This window comes from Leucopleurus acutus (genome assembly GCF_964270905.1).
Source record: "Leucopleurus acutus genome assembly, chromosome: 16".
In the NCBI taxonomy this organism is placed as follows: Eukaryota; Metazoa; Chordata; class Mammalia; order Artiodactyla; family Delphinidae; genus Leucopleurus; species Leucopleurus acutus.
This window is the reverse complement of record NC_139158.1, coordinates 19,166,014-19,183,678: the sequence shown is the minus strand read 5'-3', so window position 1 is coordinate 19,183,678 and position 17,665 is coordinate 19,166,014. Positions and strand designations below refer to the sequence as shown.

The 17,665-nt window shown below is 42.9% G+C and overlaps 1 protein-coding gene across 2 annotated transcripts in view; it reads left to right on the top strand.

Moving 5' to 3' along the window:
* The window catches only part of LCMT1 (leucine carboxyl methyltransferase 1), a 53,535-nt gene that overhangs the window by 6,777 nt on the left and 29,093 nt on the right, over window positions 1-17,665 (top strand). The window contains exons 2-3 of one of the 2 annotated variants that reach the window (XM_082857518.1): window positions 12,788-12,879; window positions 14,932-15,053. In XM_082857518.1, the coding sequence (XP_082713644.1) occupies window positions 12,788-12,879; window positions 14,932-15,053 (214 nt within the window). Of the gene's footprint in view, window positions 1-12,787; window positions 12,880-14,931; window positions 15,054-17,665 lie in introns of those variants that run through there. The other variant, XM_082857519.1, reaches the window with a different exon arrangement.

The window sequence follows — 17,665 nt, the reverse complement described above, 5'->3', positions numbered from 1 at the left end:
TGGTGGGCGATGCTGTAGGAATGTTGGAAGGCCACGTGAGCCGGGATGGCCAGGGACGGCCCCATCGAGAAGGTCAGTGCTGGGGAGGGAGGGAGCCCTGAGGATGGACTTCTGGGGAAGCAATGTCCCAGGCAGAGTACAAAGGCCCTGTGAGGCAGGAGCTGGCCCTGCCTGTCCCAGGAGCTGCAAGGCCGGCTGAGTGAGGGGGAGACGAGCTCTTTTAAGGACTCAGCTTTCACTCTGAGTGAGATGGGAGCCGCTGGGGGACTTGGAAGACAAAGGTGACTTGGGTTTGAACAGGATCCCTTCAGCGTCTCTGGTGAGAACAGACTGTAGGGGGCAGCATGGAGGCAGGGAGATGTGCTCTCAGAATACCCCAAGTCAGAGATGCTGGGGGCTTGGCTCAGGATGGTAGCGGTGGAGGTGCTGGGAATCCGTTAGATTCTGGATACACTGAAGGTCAAGCTGATAGAATGTACTGACGGATTGGATGTACGGTGAGGAGTCAAAGATGACGCCAAGATTTTTGGCTTATCTCAGGTGTGGCTCCTTCCAGGAGGCCTTTTTGGCTCCTGCAGACAAGACGTAGCCTGTGTTCCGTGTTCTCGTAACACTCCGTGCGTCTCCTTTGTGGTCATCAGCCCAGTTGTAGTTCAGACATGCTGTTTAATGTCTGTCCCTTCGACCAGAATGAAAACAACACAAAGCAGGGACCTGTCTACCTTAGTGCCATTCGCATTGTAGACACACAATAATTATCTGTCGGATGGCTAAATTGATTAGACCCGAATGCAAATGCTCAAGATTATATTTCCTGATGAGGTCTTAAAAATTCTGGTTTTCTGTTTAACTGGTTTTCAGTGGTCCATATGTGTTAGAAGCCAGACCAGGGGCTGTAAGGCTGAAATTCTACTGTGCAAATAATAGAAGTTCATCTGATTTCTCAACCGAATCGACAGATGTCTCCCGCTACCCCGTCATGAAAGCAGGACACAGGATCACCTCTCAGGAAAGCCAGCGTTTTCCCGAGGGCCCTGGCCTCTCCAGCACACTGATTGCATCTTCACAGCTATGCCCCAGAGAGCAGGGCTAAGATTTTGATCTGAAATACTTTGAAGGCAGGTGCCAAGGTACTTTCCACTCCCAGAGACGACATGTCACTTTAGAACTAGAACATACTGTGGAGGATACGTTAGCTGCCAACCTTGCCATCAGAAAGGTCAAATAAACTGGGGATGTTTTATCGCCCCCATTTTTTTTTTTTAATAAAAGGAAAACATTAGATTTTGGAAAACATTTGCGAAAGGTAGTGATCTTAGATCTCAAATAGTAATATCACATCTTTTTTTTTCCCTCTCTTAAAAGCTTAATTTTTTAAATGAGAAAGGTGAGTACAGTTGACTCTTGAGCAAGATGGTTTGAACTGCACAGGTCCACTTAAGCAGGCAGAGTGTTTTTTCATTAAATACCATTCTACACGATCCAAAGTTGTCAAATCTGTAGATGCGGAACCGAGGATACAGATGGCCAACTGTAAAGCTGTACCTGGATTTTCTACTGCATGGGGGTCAGCACCCCTAACCTCCACGTTGTTCAAGGGTCAACTGTACTTTTTCCCCACTCAAGAGCCTACTGTGAACATATTGTACATGTAATTTCACCCAGATCTGCCTCATTCTTTTTATTGGCTGCACAGTATTCTGCAGTGCGGTTGTACCTTATTTGACTGTTCTTTTGGTCAGCATTTAGGTGGTTATGATTTTGTTCTTAAAATCGTGCTGTGGGGGCTTTCCTGGTGGCGCAGTGGTTGAGAGTCCGCCTGCCGATGCCGGGGACGCGGGTTCGTGCCCCGGTCCGGGAAGATCCCACATGCCCCGGAGCGGCTGGGCCCGTGAGCCATGGCCGCTGAGCCTGCGTGTCCGGAGCCTGTGCTCCGCGGCGGGAGGGGCCACAACAGTGAGAGGCCCGCGTACCGCAAAAAAAAAAAAAAAAAAAAAAATCGTGCTGTGATGAGCATCTTTGCACACGTGTTTGAGTTTTCCCGTGAGACAGATTTCAGGGGAGAAGCTTCTGCCAGATGGTCCTCCAAGGAGGTGATAATCCGTTTCCATTCTTAACCTGTGGTGAACGGAGATGCTAATCATGGAACATTCTCAGTCTCTTAGATTGTTCACCAACTGGCAGGTGGAAGATAACACCTGTTCTTAATTTGTATTCCTAAAATCACGAGTGAGACTGAGCATTTTTTGACTGCTCACACACTCATTGATATTTTCTGTGTGAATCCTCTCTCCCACGTTGCTGTCCTACTGGGTTGTCTTTTTCTTGTTCGGTTATTTGTATTTTTATTATTGATTTGTAAGAACCGTTTGTATCTGGAATAGTAATCCTTTACCTTGGTATTTGTTGCAGCATTTTCTCTCAAGCTGTTGCTCGTCTTTCAGTATAGCTTGTACTGTACATTTCATAATACAGAAATGGTGACGCTTTAGGGTATAGAATCTGACAATCTAACTTTATGGCTTGTGGTTTTGGGGTAAAGCTTTTAAAGGCCATTCTCAATCTTTATAACATTTTCTTTTAGCACTTCTATGGTTTTGGCTTTTATGCTTAGATCATTCATCTATTTATTATTTTGGACATTATAAGGTAGCAGTTTTAACTTAATTTTGTCTCAAATTATTAGCCATTTGTTCCTACATCATCTATTGAATGGTCTTATTTTCCCCATTGATTTGAAATGTCACTTGTATACTAAATTCTTATATATACTTTAACACAGCAGTGCATATGTCATTCTTTTTTTTTATTGAAGTATAGTTGATTTACAATATCGTGTTAGTTTCAGGTGTACAGCACAGTGATTCAGTTATACATATATATATGTGTATATATTTATATATCTATATTCTTCTTCAGAGTCTCTTTCCTTATAGGTTATTACACAACATCGAGTATAGTTCCCTGTGCTTTACAGTAGGTCCTTGGTTGTCATTTCTTGACTTCCAGTTGAAATCGCTTTTTTTTTTTTTTCCATTTTGATGTCTGAAAATTTTCGACTCACAAAGTTACTCAGCTGTGAATTGATTCAGAGCTCCCACAGCTTGCTTCACAGGGTGAGGATAGGTTTGTAGCAGGGTTATCAGATTTTTTTTAGTCTGTTTGAGCAGCTGTGCTCTGGGAAGAAAGCAAAGGAAGGGATACTAGCAAGAGCCATGTATGTGTCTGAATCTGCCCATTTTCGTAAGGAAAGCAGTAGCTTTTTGGGAAGCCCAACCCTGTAGACTTCTGTGTACTTCTCATTAGCCATCATTAGGACCCATGGCTCCACTCCTGGGTGCAGGAAAGTGTGGGGAGGTAAGAATTTCCAATAGGGCAGATTGATGCCTCAAACAAAATTGGGGTCCTCTTAGGAAGAAAGGGTGAATGGATATTGGAAAGGGAACTTGGAGGATGTGCTATATCCCTCACCTTTTTTTTTCCTTCTGGAATTTCCTCAGGTATTCTTAGGAGAGAAGGGGAATGGGGAGAGGGAGATAATATATACAGAATAAAATGTTCAGTTTGATGAGTGTTGATAGTCGCATATATCTATGTGCCACCACCCGAAACAAGATCAAAGTATTTCTGAAACTCCAGAAAGTTCCCTTATCTCTACTTAGTCTCATTACCACTCCCCCGCCCCCCAGCAACCATTTTCTGTTTCGGGCTACCATAGATTTGCCTATTCTTGAATGTCATATAAACAGAATCATACAGTATGCATTCTTTTTGTGTCTTTCACTCAAGATGTTCTTTGAGATTCATCCATGTTGTACACGTTGTCAAAGATAAACGCCCGTTGTCACAGATAAAGCTGGATGCTGAAGTGGTAAGGTCAGATTTTAATCAGCAATAACTATTGCAACAGGGAAAAGAATCCAGCATGAACTAAACTCAACTCTGATTTGTACAGAGGGTGTTTTAAAGGGCAAGTGAGGGAGGAAGGAGGGGGGCGAGCAGGGATTCAGTAGAATCAGAGAAAAAATTACAGAAAATGGGAAAAGGGAGTGTTGGTCCAGCAGAAACCATCTGGATTTGCTAGCTGGGAGACAGGGAGGCCCTATCTTTAGGTGTTGCCTGGAACCAACAGTAAGTTCTTTTGGCAGTCTTGAGTTTTCTCAGGCAGGCATGCTAAGGGGGACTAGAGACACCCTAGTGGTGTGGCCTTGAGCTGTTAGGAGCTATGTTAATGTTTGCTCAGGTCTTTATATTATAGGCCAAGGTTGATGCCTAGTAGAGGAGGTCTCAGAGGAGCCTGGCTAGAGTTTGGTCAAGGAGATAATCTTTGTCAGGGTAAAATAGTTTGCTCCTTTTTGTGTTGTATGAATGTACCACGATTTGTTCATCCATTCACCTGATGATGGACATTTGAGTCGTATCTAGTTTTTGGCCATGGTGAATAGGCTGCAATGAACGTTCTTATATAAGCCTGAATTTTTCTTGGATAAATATCTAGGAGTAGAATTGCTTAGTCATAGGGTGGGTATGTATTTAACTGCCAGACTAATTTCCAAAGTGGTTTTTATCAGATTACACTTCCCACCAGCAATGTATCAAAACTCCAGTTGCTCCATATCCTTGTTAAACATTCAGCATTGTTAGTGAGTGTGAAATAGCATCTCATTAAGGTCTGAAATAGCATTTCCCTGGTGACAGATGTATACTTATTGTGTGCTTATTGGCCATTCTGCATCTTCTTTTGTGAATTATCTGTTCAAGCCCTTGCCCATTTTCACTAATGATGATAATGTTGATTTTGACTTGTTGGAGTTCATTATATATTCTGTATAGGAATCATTTGTCAGATAGATGTGTTGTAAATATACGTACACATATAGGAAAGTGAAATTTTTAAATATTATTTACAATAGCAGTAAAAAACCAACTGTCTAAATCCCAGTCAAAACCCTAGCCATCTTTTTGGAAAAACTTAACAATTGATTCTAAAATGTATATGGAAACACAAAAAATCTAGAGTAGCCCAAAAAAATGTTCAAAAGAAGGGTGAAGTTGGGGAACTTACACTGCTTAATCTACTGATTTCTAAGACCCACTGTAAAGCTACAGTGATCAAAACAATGTGGTCTTTGCATAAATGTAGAAAAATAGATCAATGAAACAGAAATAGACCTATACCGGTGCTGTAAGTTGATTTTTGCCCCGAGTGCCAAGTCATTTCAATGGGGAAAAGTGAAGTCTTTTTAACCAATAATTCTGGATCAACTGGATATTCAAGTGGAAACAGAATGAACACTGACCTCCTTCTGTACACACATACTAATTTGGGATGGACCATAAACCTAAATATGAAAGCTAGAACCGTAAAGCTTCTGTATGAAAACATAGGGGAATACCTTGGCAGCCTTGGGTAGGTAAATATTTAGTATGTAGAACACAAAAAGTACTAACTACAAAGGAAAAAGAGATAAACTGAGAAAATGAACAGGCAAGCCTCAGACTGGAGGAAATATTCAGAATACAGGTTCTTAAATGTTTTATTTTTTTCAAAAATACATCAGCATTATTCAGGTCCATGGCATCCTGTTACTGTGTTCTGTATTAATTTTATTAATTACATTTTCTTTTTTTTTGGTTAAAAATTTAGATATGAGACATTGTACCAAGGGGACTGATTTGATTCTTCTACTTATTTCACTCTCTGTGAATGTAGGTTCCTTTTCCGTTTATGCTTTGACCACTATTCAATGACTGCTTACAAGAGAGACAGTAGATTCTAGATCATATTACTTGTAAAGTAATTAGATGTTAGATGAAGCCAAAAGGCAATACCAGTAGTCTCCTTTGGGAGGAAACTAGCCTGTGAGTCTTCTTAGTTATTCAGGCCCAGTTTTTTAGATGATTGAACACTTAAGTTCTGCCGATCTGCTTAGGAAAACAAAAAGAAGCTTTCAAGAGCTCCCAAGAAAGGAAGCAAATCTGAACTCTGTTTAGGTACAGAGTCTATTGCACTTAAGACTTTGCTTCCTATCTTCCATTTATAAACCAAGAATAAAACCAACAGGAAATAGAAACCAAAAATTGAAACTAAAAGATGTAGAAGAACAACAATAAAATTAAAAATTAGAGGACCACAAGAAGTATGCAGTTAAAATCCCAAACTTGAAAATTAGTGCTGAGAATATTCGGTTGATTTTTGCAATTGCATATATATAGATTTACATGCATACAGATACATATGTATCTATAAGCAGCTAAGCAATACACATACACACACACACACACACACACACACACACACACACACACACACACACACGATAGATATGTATCATTTAAGCACTAAAGTGTTTGGGGAGGGATCTAAATCCAGTGGGTAGGTAGGTTTGTAAAGCAGTTAATTTCCTTAAAGGTTCCACAGCTTGGGCAAACCACTTTAGGGTTGTTACAAGGGCTCAGTGTATTCCTATTTGTCAAGCATTTGAAGGTTGCCTGGCACGCGGTAAGCACGCAGTCAGTGTTCAGGAGAAGTGAAACAAACCAGCCCCAGCCTTGACCCTCATAGTCAGGGAGACCAGGGAGGGCCTTTCCCAGTCCCTGAATCCTCAGATGAAGAAATGCCTGTTGGAAGGCGTTTCACAACTTCATATGAATTTCCCATTGTTGCAGCTGATACTTATGCAAATAGGACAGAATCAATAAATGTCTCTTTAATGAATTGGTGGTTGGGCCAGATCACTGTTTCCCATGAGAGGAATGTGAGATGGTTTTAGGCAGTACACAGATAGATGTTTTAAATGTTAATGGTTAGGTATTCGTTACAGTGTGTGTTAGAAGAAAATATTAGGTAGCACATCAGACCTGAGTACTAAGAAAATTGAGTTTATTTAAAGACATATTACATTGGGAAGGAGGGGGCGTGGGAGGGAAGGATTGGGAGTTTGGGGTTGCAGATGCAAACTATTATATATAGGATGGTTAAACAACAAGGTCCTGCTGTGGAGCACAGGGAACTATATTCAATATCCTGTGATAAACCATAGTGGACAAGAATATGAAAAAAATATATATGTATAACTGAATCATTTTGCTGTACAGCAGAAGTTAACACATTGTAAATCAACTACACTTCAATGAAATAAATGTTAAAAAAAGACATTACTTTGAACAGGTGGTATGTGAGTGTCATGAACATTTTGAAAGCAATAGTGATTTAATGAAGATTGAGTGAATCTTTCAGGTCTTTCCAGATCTGAGATGTTTGATTCTCTGATTCTGGGTTTGAAACATGAAATCAAGATATTCAAATGGAAGGGATGTTCTCTGGATTTGGGAAACAGAGGACGATCGTGGAAGTGACAGAACTAGGTGCACAGTATTGGGGTGTGGAGATAACCACTATTAACATGTTGGTATCTACTCTGGGCAGTCTTTATATATATGTGTGCGTTCATTCTAACAAACTTGGGAATGTCCTGTCCGTATAATCTTGTGGCCTGTTTTGTCGACCTGATACTATAACTCCAGGTACAGCGTTCTTGTAAAAAAAAAAAAAAAAAATCTTTGTGTTCATTCTTGGTTATTTCCTAAGGATAAAATCCCAAAAGTGGGACTGTTTGGCTATTGTGTTCACACGTTATTCTGGCTTCTTATACCTGTTGCCACAGTGCCTTGAAGCATGACTGTGCCAGTTTCCAGTTTGGACATTGGTGCTCCAGGGCCCTCTTCCTCATTCCTCTCCAAAGCCAGGTTCTATTAAAAAAGAGTTTTATTGCTGATTTGATAAGAGCAGTACTGCTCTCTTGTTTTTGCTTTCATTTTCATTTTGCTTTTTTTTTAAAATCATTGATAAGGCTGAGCTTTTTATATGTTCATTGGTCAGTTTTTCTTCTTTTGTGAATGGTTCATTTTTGTCCTTTACCCGTTCTTTTTCTTCTGGAATATTAGTTTTTTCCCATATTAATTTATGAGTCCTTTATATTGTAAGGATATTAGCACTTTGTGACCTGTTACAAATATTTTTCCTAGTGTAATATTTGCCTTGTATGCCTTGTATGAGCAACTTACTGTTGCTCTTGTTGTGAAGACAATACTATCTTTTTGATGGAAATAATTAATTTAGTTTAAAAAGAAATAGAATAACATCATTTAAAAGTGGCAGATATTGGGCCTTCCCTGGTGGTCCAGTGGTTAGGACTCCGCGCTTCCACGCAGGGGGCGCGGGTTTGATCCCTGGTCGGGGAACTAAGATTCCACATGCCGTGTAGCACAGCCAAAAAAAAAAAAAAAAAAGGGCAAATATTCCTCCCTTGTTAGCTATTCCGTTGCTAAATGTTGACATCTGGCGAGTCCCTTGTCATCATAGGCAATGGTGGTTCCTCACAGTTCAATACTATTTTTTAAAATTGAAGTATAGTTGATTTACAATATTGTGTTAGTTTCAGGTATACAACAAAGTGATTTCAGTTATACATATAGATGTGACAATACTATCTGAGCCATTTTGTGACACACATGGTCTTGCATTTTAACTTCTCTGAAATCAGATGTGACTTACTCTCACTGTGTCCTGCAGACACTGTCAGGTCTGTTAGAGGTGTCCTTACCTGTGCAAGCAGGCATGGAGGTTATTTCTGCTGGCATGGCATGGTTGGGCAGCTGTGACCACAGTCCCTGGTGCTTTTAGTCCACATACTGTTTAAGGACCATTTGAAGAAAGAACCCAGATCCTGATTGCTGTCGAAAATCATCCCTTGATACCTTCTAATGAGATCAAGAAAGAGCCAGTATCAAAACTTCCAGGGTGAGGGTTAGCTGCTTGGAAGAAAATCTCAGAGAGGATGGTGGAGATCTGTTAAGGAATGTATCCTCGCTAACGCCCTCGATGGCACGGAGGTTGCTATTGTGTCGAAAGGCACAGACATCCTGGAAGTGAAGTCTTAGCAGCTTACTTCACTCACCTTTTCCTTTTTCTGTCTGTACGAGAGAGAGAGATGATGACACTCTGTCCCAATGAAGGAGCTTTTTCAGTAATCACAAAATTAAAATTCTAAGCGATAAGAAAAACATTAATTGGCAGTGTTTTTTAACTTCTTTTTTCTTTATTTATTTTTAGTTTTAGTTTTTGGCTGCGTTGGGTCTTCTTTGCTGTGCGTGGGCTTTCTCTAGTTGTGGCGAGCAGGGGCTACCCTTCCTTGCGGTGTGAAGGCTTCTCATTGCGGTGGCTTCTCTTGTTGCAGAGTGCGGGCTCAGTAGTTACGGTACACGGGCTCTAGGGCATGCGGGCTTCAGTAGTTGCGGTGCGTGGGCTTCAGTAGTTGCGGTGCGTGGGCTCCATAGTTGTGGTGCGTGGGTTCTAGAGCGCAGGCTCAGTAGTTGTGGCGCATGGGCTTAGTTGTTCCGCGACATGTGGGATCTTCCCGGACCTGGGATCAAACCCGTGTCCCCTGCATTGGCAGGCGGATTCTTAACCGCTGTGCCACCAGGGAAGTCCCTTTCTTTTTTCAGTCTTACAATTGGTGGTGTCCTGGATATAACGAAATATAGCCTATGTTTCATGAACCTCTTGCCGTCCCCAGTTCTTCTAATTTACGTTTCAGATGACTGGTTAATATTCATTGTGTGGATGCACTGTAATCTGCTCGGCTGAATCATGGTGCCCGCCTCCCTTCAGAGCTCCCAGCAGCAATGCCCAGCAGCACCCTCTTCCTTCTTCGCAGCAGTGTGTTGTACATCTTTTTATCTTGGCCACTCTCAAAGGCAAAGCAGTGAGCCTTTTTCCTTGGAGGCATGGAAACCACTGGCAGTCATCTAGATTTGAGGACTGCAAAGAGACACATGTTGGAAAAATTATGAAGTAGGAGTCATGGGTACTAGTGATCAGGGGTCCTTGTGTTATGTCCAGGCATCTCCCCAGATGATCGGGGTCCTTGTGTTATGTCCAGGCATCTCCCCACCTTTCTGTACTGCTGCACATGACTGACCGCGTCCAGTGTGTTGTGGAGATCCATCCCATGCTCCTGCCAGGCCCTGTGTGACCTGAGTCTGCTTCTCTCTCCAATGTCTTCTCCAGTTTCTCCTGTTTTCTTACTCTTCTCCAGCTGCCCTGCCTACTTCCTGCTACTAGAACATTCCACGTGCACTCCCACCCACCCCCGAGTGTTTGTATCTGCTGTTCCTCTTACCTGGAATGCCTTTTGCACAGCTGCCTTTCCCTAATTCTCTAGGACTCGACTCAGCCATGCCCTTTAAGAGAGGTCTTCCCTTTCACCTCTGTAGTAGGTCCTCCATCCGCCATACCATTATATCCCTCGTTTGTCATAATCTCTGTCTTTGTCCCTTCTCTATTTTGTTCACCACTGTAACCCTATGCCTGGCACTTAGCAGACGCTCAATAAATATTGCTAGACCAAATCAATAATATTAACTCAACTGATAATGCAGAGTTGGGAGGAATAGAAACTGCTCCTTGTTTTCCGAGAGGGCACTAATAAATCCAACAAGGAACACTTAGAGGGGGGCAAATTGATGAGCTTTTCAGCAGTTCGAGTTTCTTCGCAGTGGGGTGAGTGCCTTCTCTGTGGGCAGTAGTCAACAGTGGCTCCATGTTGTCGAAAGGATTCTTGCTCTGGATGTTGGGCTTGACTAAGGTCCCTTCCAAGCTCTACATTGTTCGAGGCGTGTTCTCATCACTGGTCTACCGTTCTTGCTTCAACTGCAGATATGGCTTTTACCACTAGATGGCGCGAGATGACTCCTTTGAAATCAGCGTTCCTCAAACTGCCACCCACAGTGAGAACACATTTTTCGCGGCACTTATACCCCCAACACACACTTGAAACAAAAGCTTCACAAAACACTCTTACAATGTGGAATGATGCTGCTATTTTCTGTTTTACTCTGTTCTACTTCATTTTCTAAAAGGGAGATTTGCAAATTATTACATTTTATTTTATTTTATTGGCCGTGCTGTGTGGCTTGCGGGATCTTAGTTCCCCGACCAGGCATTGAACCCTCGCCCTCAGCAGTGAAAGCGCAGAGTCCTAACCACTGGACCGCTGGGGAATTCCTGGAAAGCACTATTTTAGAAAACTGGGCAAGTTTGTTTGTAAAACTCTGTGGGTCTGCTGTTTTCCTTGGACAGTCTGGGCTTATAGCAAATTGTGTTCCTTAGTACTTTGTGTGTTTCTTTGTTGAGTTGCTGCCTTGAGTAGTTGAACATATGTGCTTTGTTGTGGGTGTCTATGGATGTGCAGACGTGGATGCGAGAGACTGGAGGAGGCATGTTTGTGCAGAATTCAGCACCTATTGCTGTCAAGGCAGCAGTAAGCCTTGTTGGTAGATATGAAGAAAAGGAAAGATGTAATATGTGCTCTGGGAGCTTAGAACTTAGCTGGGTGACACCACACACACGCACACACACACACACACACACACACACACACACACACACACCCAGCCACCTTAAGTTTCAGTTTATTTATCAAGCAACATGGAAATGGATGTATTATTCAGGATATCACTTAGGATGCTTAAGACTGCAAGTAACAGAAGCCTGACTCAATTTGACTTAAGTGGTAAAGATGTTTCTTATCTCACTAAGTATTCCTTGCCAGGTAGAGAAGGCTCCAGGCCCACAGGGGTGTGGCGTGGCCTTAGGGATCCAGCTTCCTTCCCTGACTTCTCATTTGTCGTAAGGCTGGTTCCACTCATGGTTGCCAGGAGACTTCCAGTGGTAATCAGGGCTTCAGCTCCTAGGCTTGGAACACTACAACTTTAACTGCTTGTAGTGTAGACTGGGTTAGAGAGAGTTTGGGCTACCCTAGCATTTTCCAAGTTATAGCTGTTTTATTTGTTCCTAGGTTCCCCACTGTGACCTCCTTAAGGGACATGAAAGGACAGGTATTTAATACAAAGTCAGGAGGAATACTTTGGTAGTTGTTAGTGACGTTTGCCAAATATTTCTGGGTCTCCCTTCCCCTGGACACAAAACTTTTGGTTGAGCCGAGTTATCTGACTAGCTCTGGCCAGTGAGTTTGCTGAATGAATAATTGGTTGCAGGTCTTCTGTATGAAGTATGAGGTGAGGTTATTTGCTGTTTAGGGTCCTGGGAAAGAAATTAGTGATAAGGGGGAAGAGGTAAGAAATGGTCGTGGTGGGAAATGTGATGGGCAGTGTATGTGAATGCAGAGGTGGATGGATGAGTGAGTCTGTTTAAGCTTGTGCTGGAGCATTAAATGTGATTTGGCCTTTTTAAAATTGAAGTATGGTTGATTTATAATGTTGTGTTAATTACTGCTGTACAGCAAAGTGATTCAGTTATACATATATATACATTCTTTTTTAAAAAAATATTCTTTTCCATTATGGTTTATCACAGGATATGGAATATAGTCCCCTGTGCTCTACAGCAGGATCTTGTTGTTTATCCATTCTGTATATAATAGCTTACATCTACTAACCCCAACTTCCCACTCCAGCCCTCCCCCAACCCTCTCCCCCTTGGCAACCACCAGTCTGTTCTCTACGTCCATGAGTCTGTTTCTGTTTCATAGATAGGTTCATTTGTATCATATTTTTAGATTCCACATACAAGTGATATCATGTGGTATTTGTCTTTCTCTTTCTGACTTACTTCACTTAGTATGATGATCTCTAGTTGCATGATTTAGCCTTTTGAGGTCAATAAATTTCTTGTGGATCCTTGACCTGGTTCCTGGGAACGTGGCCGTGGAACCTGGCCTGAACCTACTCTCTACTCACCAGCTTCCTTTTTCATCTCTTTCAGGTTTGCAGTGAGCGTTGGCTACTGGCAGGACCCTTACATCCAGCATTTGGTGAGACTATCTAAAGAGAGGAAGGCCCCGGAAATTAACAGAGGCAAGTGACCATCTCCCTCCCCGACATCTCATCAGCTGAGAGGCCTGAGGTTTTAGGGATTCATTCTTAAAAAGAGAGTTCCGGGGTGTACTGTCTTCAACAGTGTATGAAAGTGCTCATTTCCCAACTTCCTCACCAGCACAGTGTATTATGAAACTTTTCATCTTTGTTCACCTGATACATGAAAAATGGTTTTTACAGTAATATAAAAGCCATTCACATATCTTTTACTATAAAAGCCATTTATATATCTTTTACTGTGAGCTGTCTGTTCACATAAGGGATTATTTTTGTTGTTGTTGCCCTATTAAAGTGTTAGTAACACTATTAGGTTCTGCAAGTAATTTCCATCAAGGAAGTCGAAGGAGTTGAGATAGGAGGGTGACTTAGTTTCAGCCAGATTGAGAAACTGACCAATGAACGTAATTCTTGTATGTGTGGGGGATCTAGGCCCTAAAGACAGGTCACATAGGTGGGTTCTATAAGAAGGGCAAAGGAATTTGTAAATGGTTGTTCCTGAGAAGAAGGACATGGTAGTTACTTTGAGCTGAGGGTGAATCCAGGCATCAGTTAGATTGGGCAAGGCCTGGTTAAGAGGCCTTTCTTAAGCCTCCTTCCCCAGCTCTTGAGACAGATTTCCCAACGAATGTTCCAGAGACAGGGACCCACCATGGCTCGGTGCCCCAGGCGGCATGTCAGCCCCCCTTCCTTCTTCCTCTCCCGGTTTGCAGACTGGGGACCTCCAGCCCAGTAGGAGAGCGCTTCCCAAACGTCTTTGGTGAAGACATATTTTTTTCTCCCAAGTCAAATCCATTGTGGATGATATTCTGTAATGTACAATAAAGATGATTTACTAGGAAAATGAAATGTAGACACAAGCCCAAATTATTTATTTATTTATAAGGTAGGGATTATCAAATTGATTATTTTATTTTATTAATTTATTGTTTTTGGCGATGCTGCGTAGCATGCGGGACCTTAGGTCCCCGACCAGGGATTGAATCCGTGCACCCTTGCAGTGGAATCACAGAGTCCTAACCACTGACCTGCTAGGGAATTTCCCCGAATTATTTATTAGCATACTCACCAGACATAAAATTTCTCTGTCAAATGGCAATAAATGCTACTCTCAAATTTTGTTCTTAAAACGGTCACACCTCAGGCTTCCCTGGTGGCACAGTGGTTGAGAGTCTGCCTGCCAATGCAGGGGACACGGGTTCGTGCCCCGGTCCAGGAGGATCCCACATGCTGCGGAGCGGCTGGGCCCGTGAGCCATGGCCGCTGAGCCTGCGCGTCCAGAGCCTGCGCTCCGCAATGGGAGAGGCCACAACAGTGAAAGGCCCGCGTACTGCAAAAAAAAAAAAAATGGTCACACCTTGAGCAACAGGCCTTTAGAACAAGACAGACGCTGTCTTCCTGTCTCCCTTCTGGGTTTCCCATCTCCTTTGTCCCAGCTCCCCACCCCAGAGCTTAACAAGTCCATTAATTAGGCCACCACTTGCTGGTGTCTCTCCTCCCGCTGTCTGCGATGCCATTTTATAAACACAGAGGCTCTAACCCAGACAAGATGGAGGTGAAAGGAACAAGATAAGAAGCATGGCTTTCTTTGCTTTGACTGACATTCATCTGCCCAATTTCCTGACCTAAAAATATTATTTCCCACACGCTCTTGCAATTTTGAGTTTTACCAGAGTACTAATTAGCTTTCCCTAGAGCCGTGAAAAAGCACATTTACAAGAGAAGCATTTAGATCAGATGTTTTGATATAAAACACTTGTCTTTCCTAAGTAAAAGTATAGCACACTATTTTTCTTCAGATCGTTAATTCCACCATTAAGTAGCTAGTACTTATTTTTGTTCAACCAGCTTTTTTTAAAAAAAAAAAAAATGGAAGAGAGTTTGAAAGTCATTATTTCTCCCATGAAGTTTGCAGATAAACGCTGACCCTGAAGAAGGGCAAAGTGTAGTTTTGCTCTCCCTAGCACCGTGGGCTTTGCAGGGATTATTTCTGTCGTCACCGAGTGATAGCTTGCTTCTCTGTCTGTCTCTTAGGATATTTTGCTCGAGTCCATGGCGTCAGCCAGCTTGTAAAGGCATTTCTACGGAAGACAGAATGTAATTGTCAAATTCTAAACCTCGGGGCTGGGATGGATACCACCTTCTGGAGGTTAAAGGTAAATTAAAATTTCCCGTTTTCTCTTTCCAGTTGTTTAAATTTAATTTGTTGAAGGCATTCACCTGGTTCAAAAGCGTAAAGGAAAGATTAAAATGCAGTGCGGTGGCAGCCTGTCTCCCACCTCGCTTTGCAGCCTTCCAGCCCCACAACTGCCTTCATCCCTGTACTTCATCTCACCAGAGCCGTAGTGAGGATATGTGGGTGGTTTCTCACCTTTTGCTGCTACTAACTGGGTTATAGTAAACATTCTTGGGTACATTTCCCCTGCATATGTGGCAGTATACCAGGAGAAGGAGCAAGGATTCTGCCCGTGGAACTGCTGAGACAAAAGAACACTCGCGTTTGTAATTTTGACGATAACTTAAGATTTTATTGTCGGCATCGCAGTGTCTTAGGTAACATTTGGAGATTTGCAAGGCTGGGTAATGATAACATGATGCAAAGCCATTTTGTAGTCATTCTCTGATTTGATGCCTCAATTGTTCTATTTGGGTTCAAGGGCAGGTGTAATTATACTCACTCATAGGAAAGGAAACTTGGGTCTAGTCAGTGGCAGAACCAGGACTAAAGTTCTCGTCTTTGATTCCTGGGCTGGATTTTATTGCCAAACCTTTTCCCTACAAATATCTCCCTGATTGCGGTTTCTTTCTTTTTCTTTTTTTTGTAGGTTTGTACAGATTTTTCTTGGTTCTTCTGTCAGGTCAGTCACGTGGTAGTGATGGGTATGTGCGTCTCTCCAGATTTCTTTTTAAAAAATAATTAATTAATTTGTTTTTGGCTGTGTTGGGTCTTCATTGCTGCACGCGGGCTATCTCTAGTTGTGGTGAGCAGGGGCTTCTCTTCCTTGCCGTGCGTGGTTTTCTCATTGCAGTGTCTCCTCCGATTGCGGAGCACGGGCTCTAGGTGTGCGGGCTTCAGTAATTGTGGCACTCAGGCTCAGTAGTTGTGGCTTGCAGGCTCTAGAGCGCAGGCTTAGTAGTTGTGGCACACGGGCTTAGTTGCTCTGCGGCACGTGGGATCTTCCCGGACCAGGGCTCGAACCCGTGTCCCCTGCATTGGCAGGCAGATTCTTAACCACTCTGCCACCAGGGAAGCCCCTCTCCAGATTTCTTGCAGGCGTAGACCAAGATAGATGAGAGTATATAAGCATAACTTGACCTGCATTATCTATTTTGTCCCTAATTAGCTCACCTGATAAGAAGGTCTTTGGTCATCAGAGCTCCCAGTCTTTCTGTTACTTGAGAATCAGTGTCCTCAACATGGCCCTAGTATCGTTTGCCTCTGCATTCTTCCTTCTAGATGAGATAACTGACATTTATGAAGTGCGTTTACATATATGACGTCATTAGTTAACACAAGAGCTGTGTTGGGTGGGGGAGCTTACACATCTGAGGGGAGTGGGGCTTTGAAAATCTGTGTCTTCCCCCAAATTGGACAACCAGTGGCATTAGGACGTGGAACCAACATTGGCTCCAGCTCTTTAGACTCCCAATTCCTTCCTCTTTCCTCTGCACACAGCTCTGTGGTTGTTCAGGGAGAGTCTTTTCTGTGGGTCGATTGTGCCTCTGTAATGCCGTGACCCTGGTGTGGTGGAAGCAACTGGAACAGAATGTAGTGTAAGAGTGTGTGCACTGCCAGCATTACAGGGGCCGCTGGAGAAATCCCTCCTTTTTGCCCTTTTGACTTGGTCATATGGTTTGGTTTTTTTCCCCATCTTGTAGGTGGGTTAATAATGAATAAATCTGAGATTTTAATTTCTGAGCCAGGTACACCGAGTCTTATGTGCCCCTTCCAAGAAAAAGGTTCTCTGTCAAAGGTGAGGAAGGGGAGTAGCACAGGGCCTTAAAGTCCTTTGTGGAAGTTTTTTGTTTTATTGATAATTGTATTGATCCAAAGGGATTTTTAAAAATCTAAAGTTTCTCTTTTTTTTAAATTATGCTTGTTTGCTCTTTTTTTTTTTTTTTTTGCAATATGCGGGCCTCTCGCTGTTGTGGCCTCTCCCGTTGTGGAGCACAGGCTCCAGACGCGCAGGCTCAGCGGCCACGGCTCACGGGCCCAGCCGCTCCGTGGCATGTGGGATCTTCCCGGACCGGGGCACGAACCCGTGTCCTCTGCATCGGCAGGCAGACTCTTAACCACTGTACCACCAGGGAAACCCTTGTCTGCTCTTTTATTATTATTTTTTGTCTTTTCCATTTTCTTGTGAGTTTTCCCCCCGATTTGATGTTTGCCTTTAATTTTTATTTTTTATTATTTTTTGGCCTCTTGCGTACTTGCGGGATCTTAGTTCCCCGACCAGGGATCAGACCCCGTCCCCCTACAGTGGATGGGCGGAGTCCTAACCACTGGACTGCCAGGGAATTCCCTTGTTTGCTCTTTTCGAGCTGAGGTTGCACAGGCCAAATCTGGCCAGCCACCTATTTTTGTAAATAAAGTTTTATTGGAACACAGCCATGCCCATTTATTTACATCTTATCTATGGCTCTCACAGCAGGGCTGAGTAGTTACAACAGAGACCATTATGGCCTGCAAAGCCTAAAATGCTTACTTTTTGACTCTTTCCAGAAAGTTTGTTAATCCCTGTTTTAGAGCTATATGTGCCTCTATAAA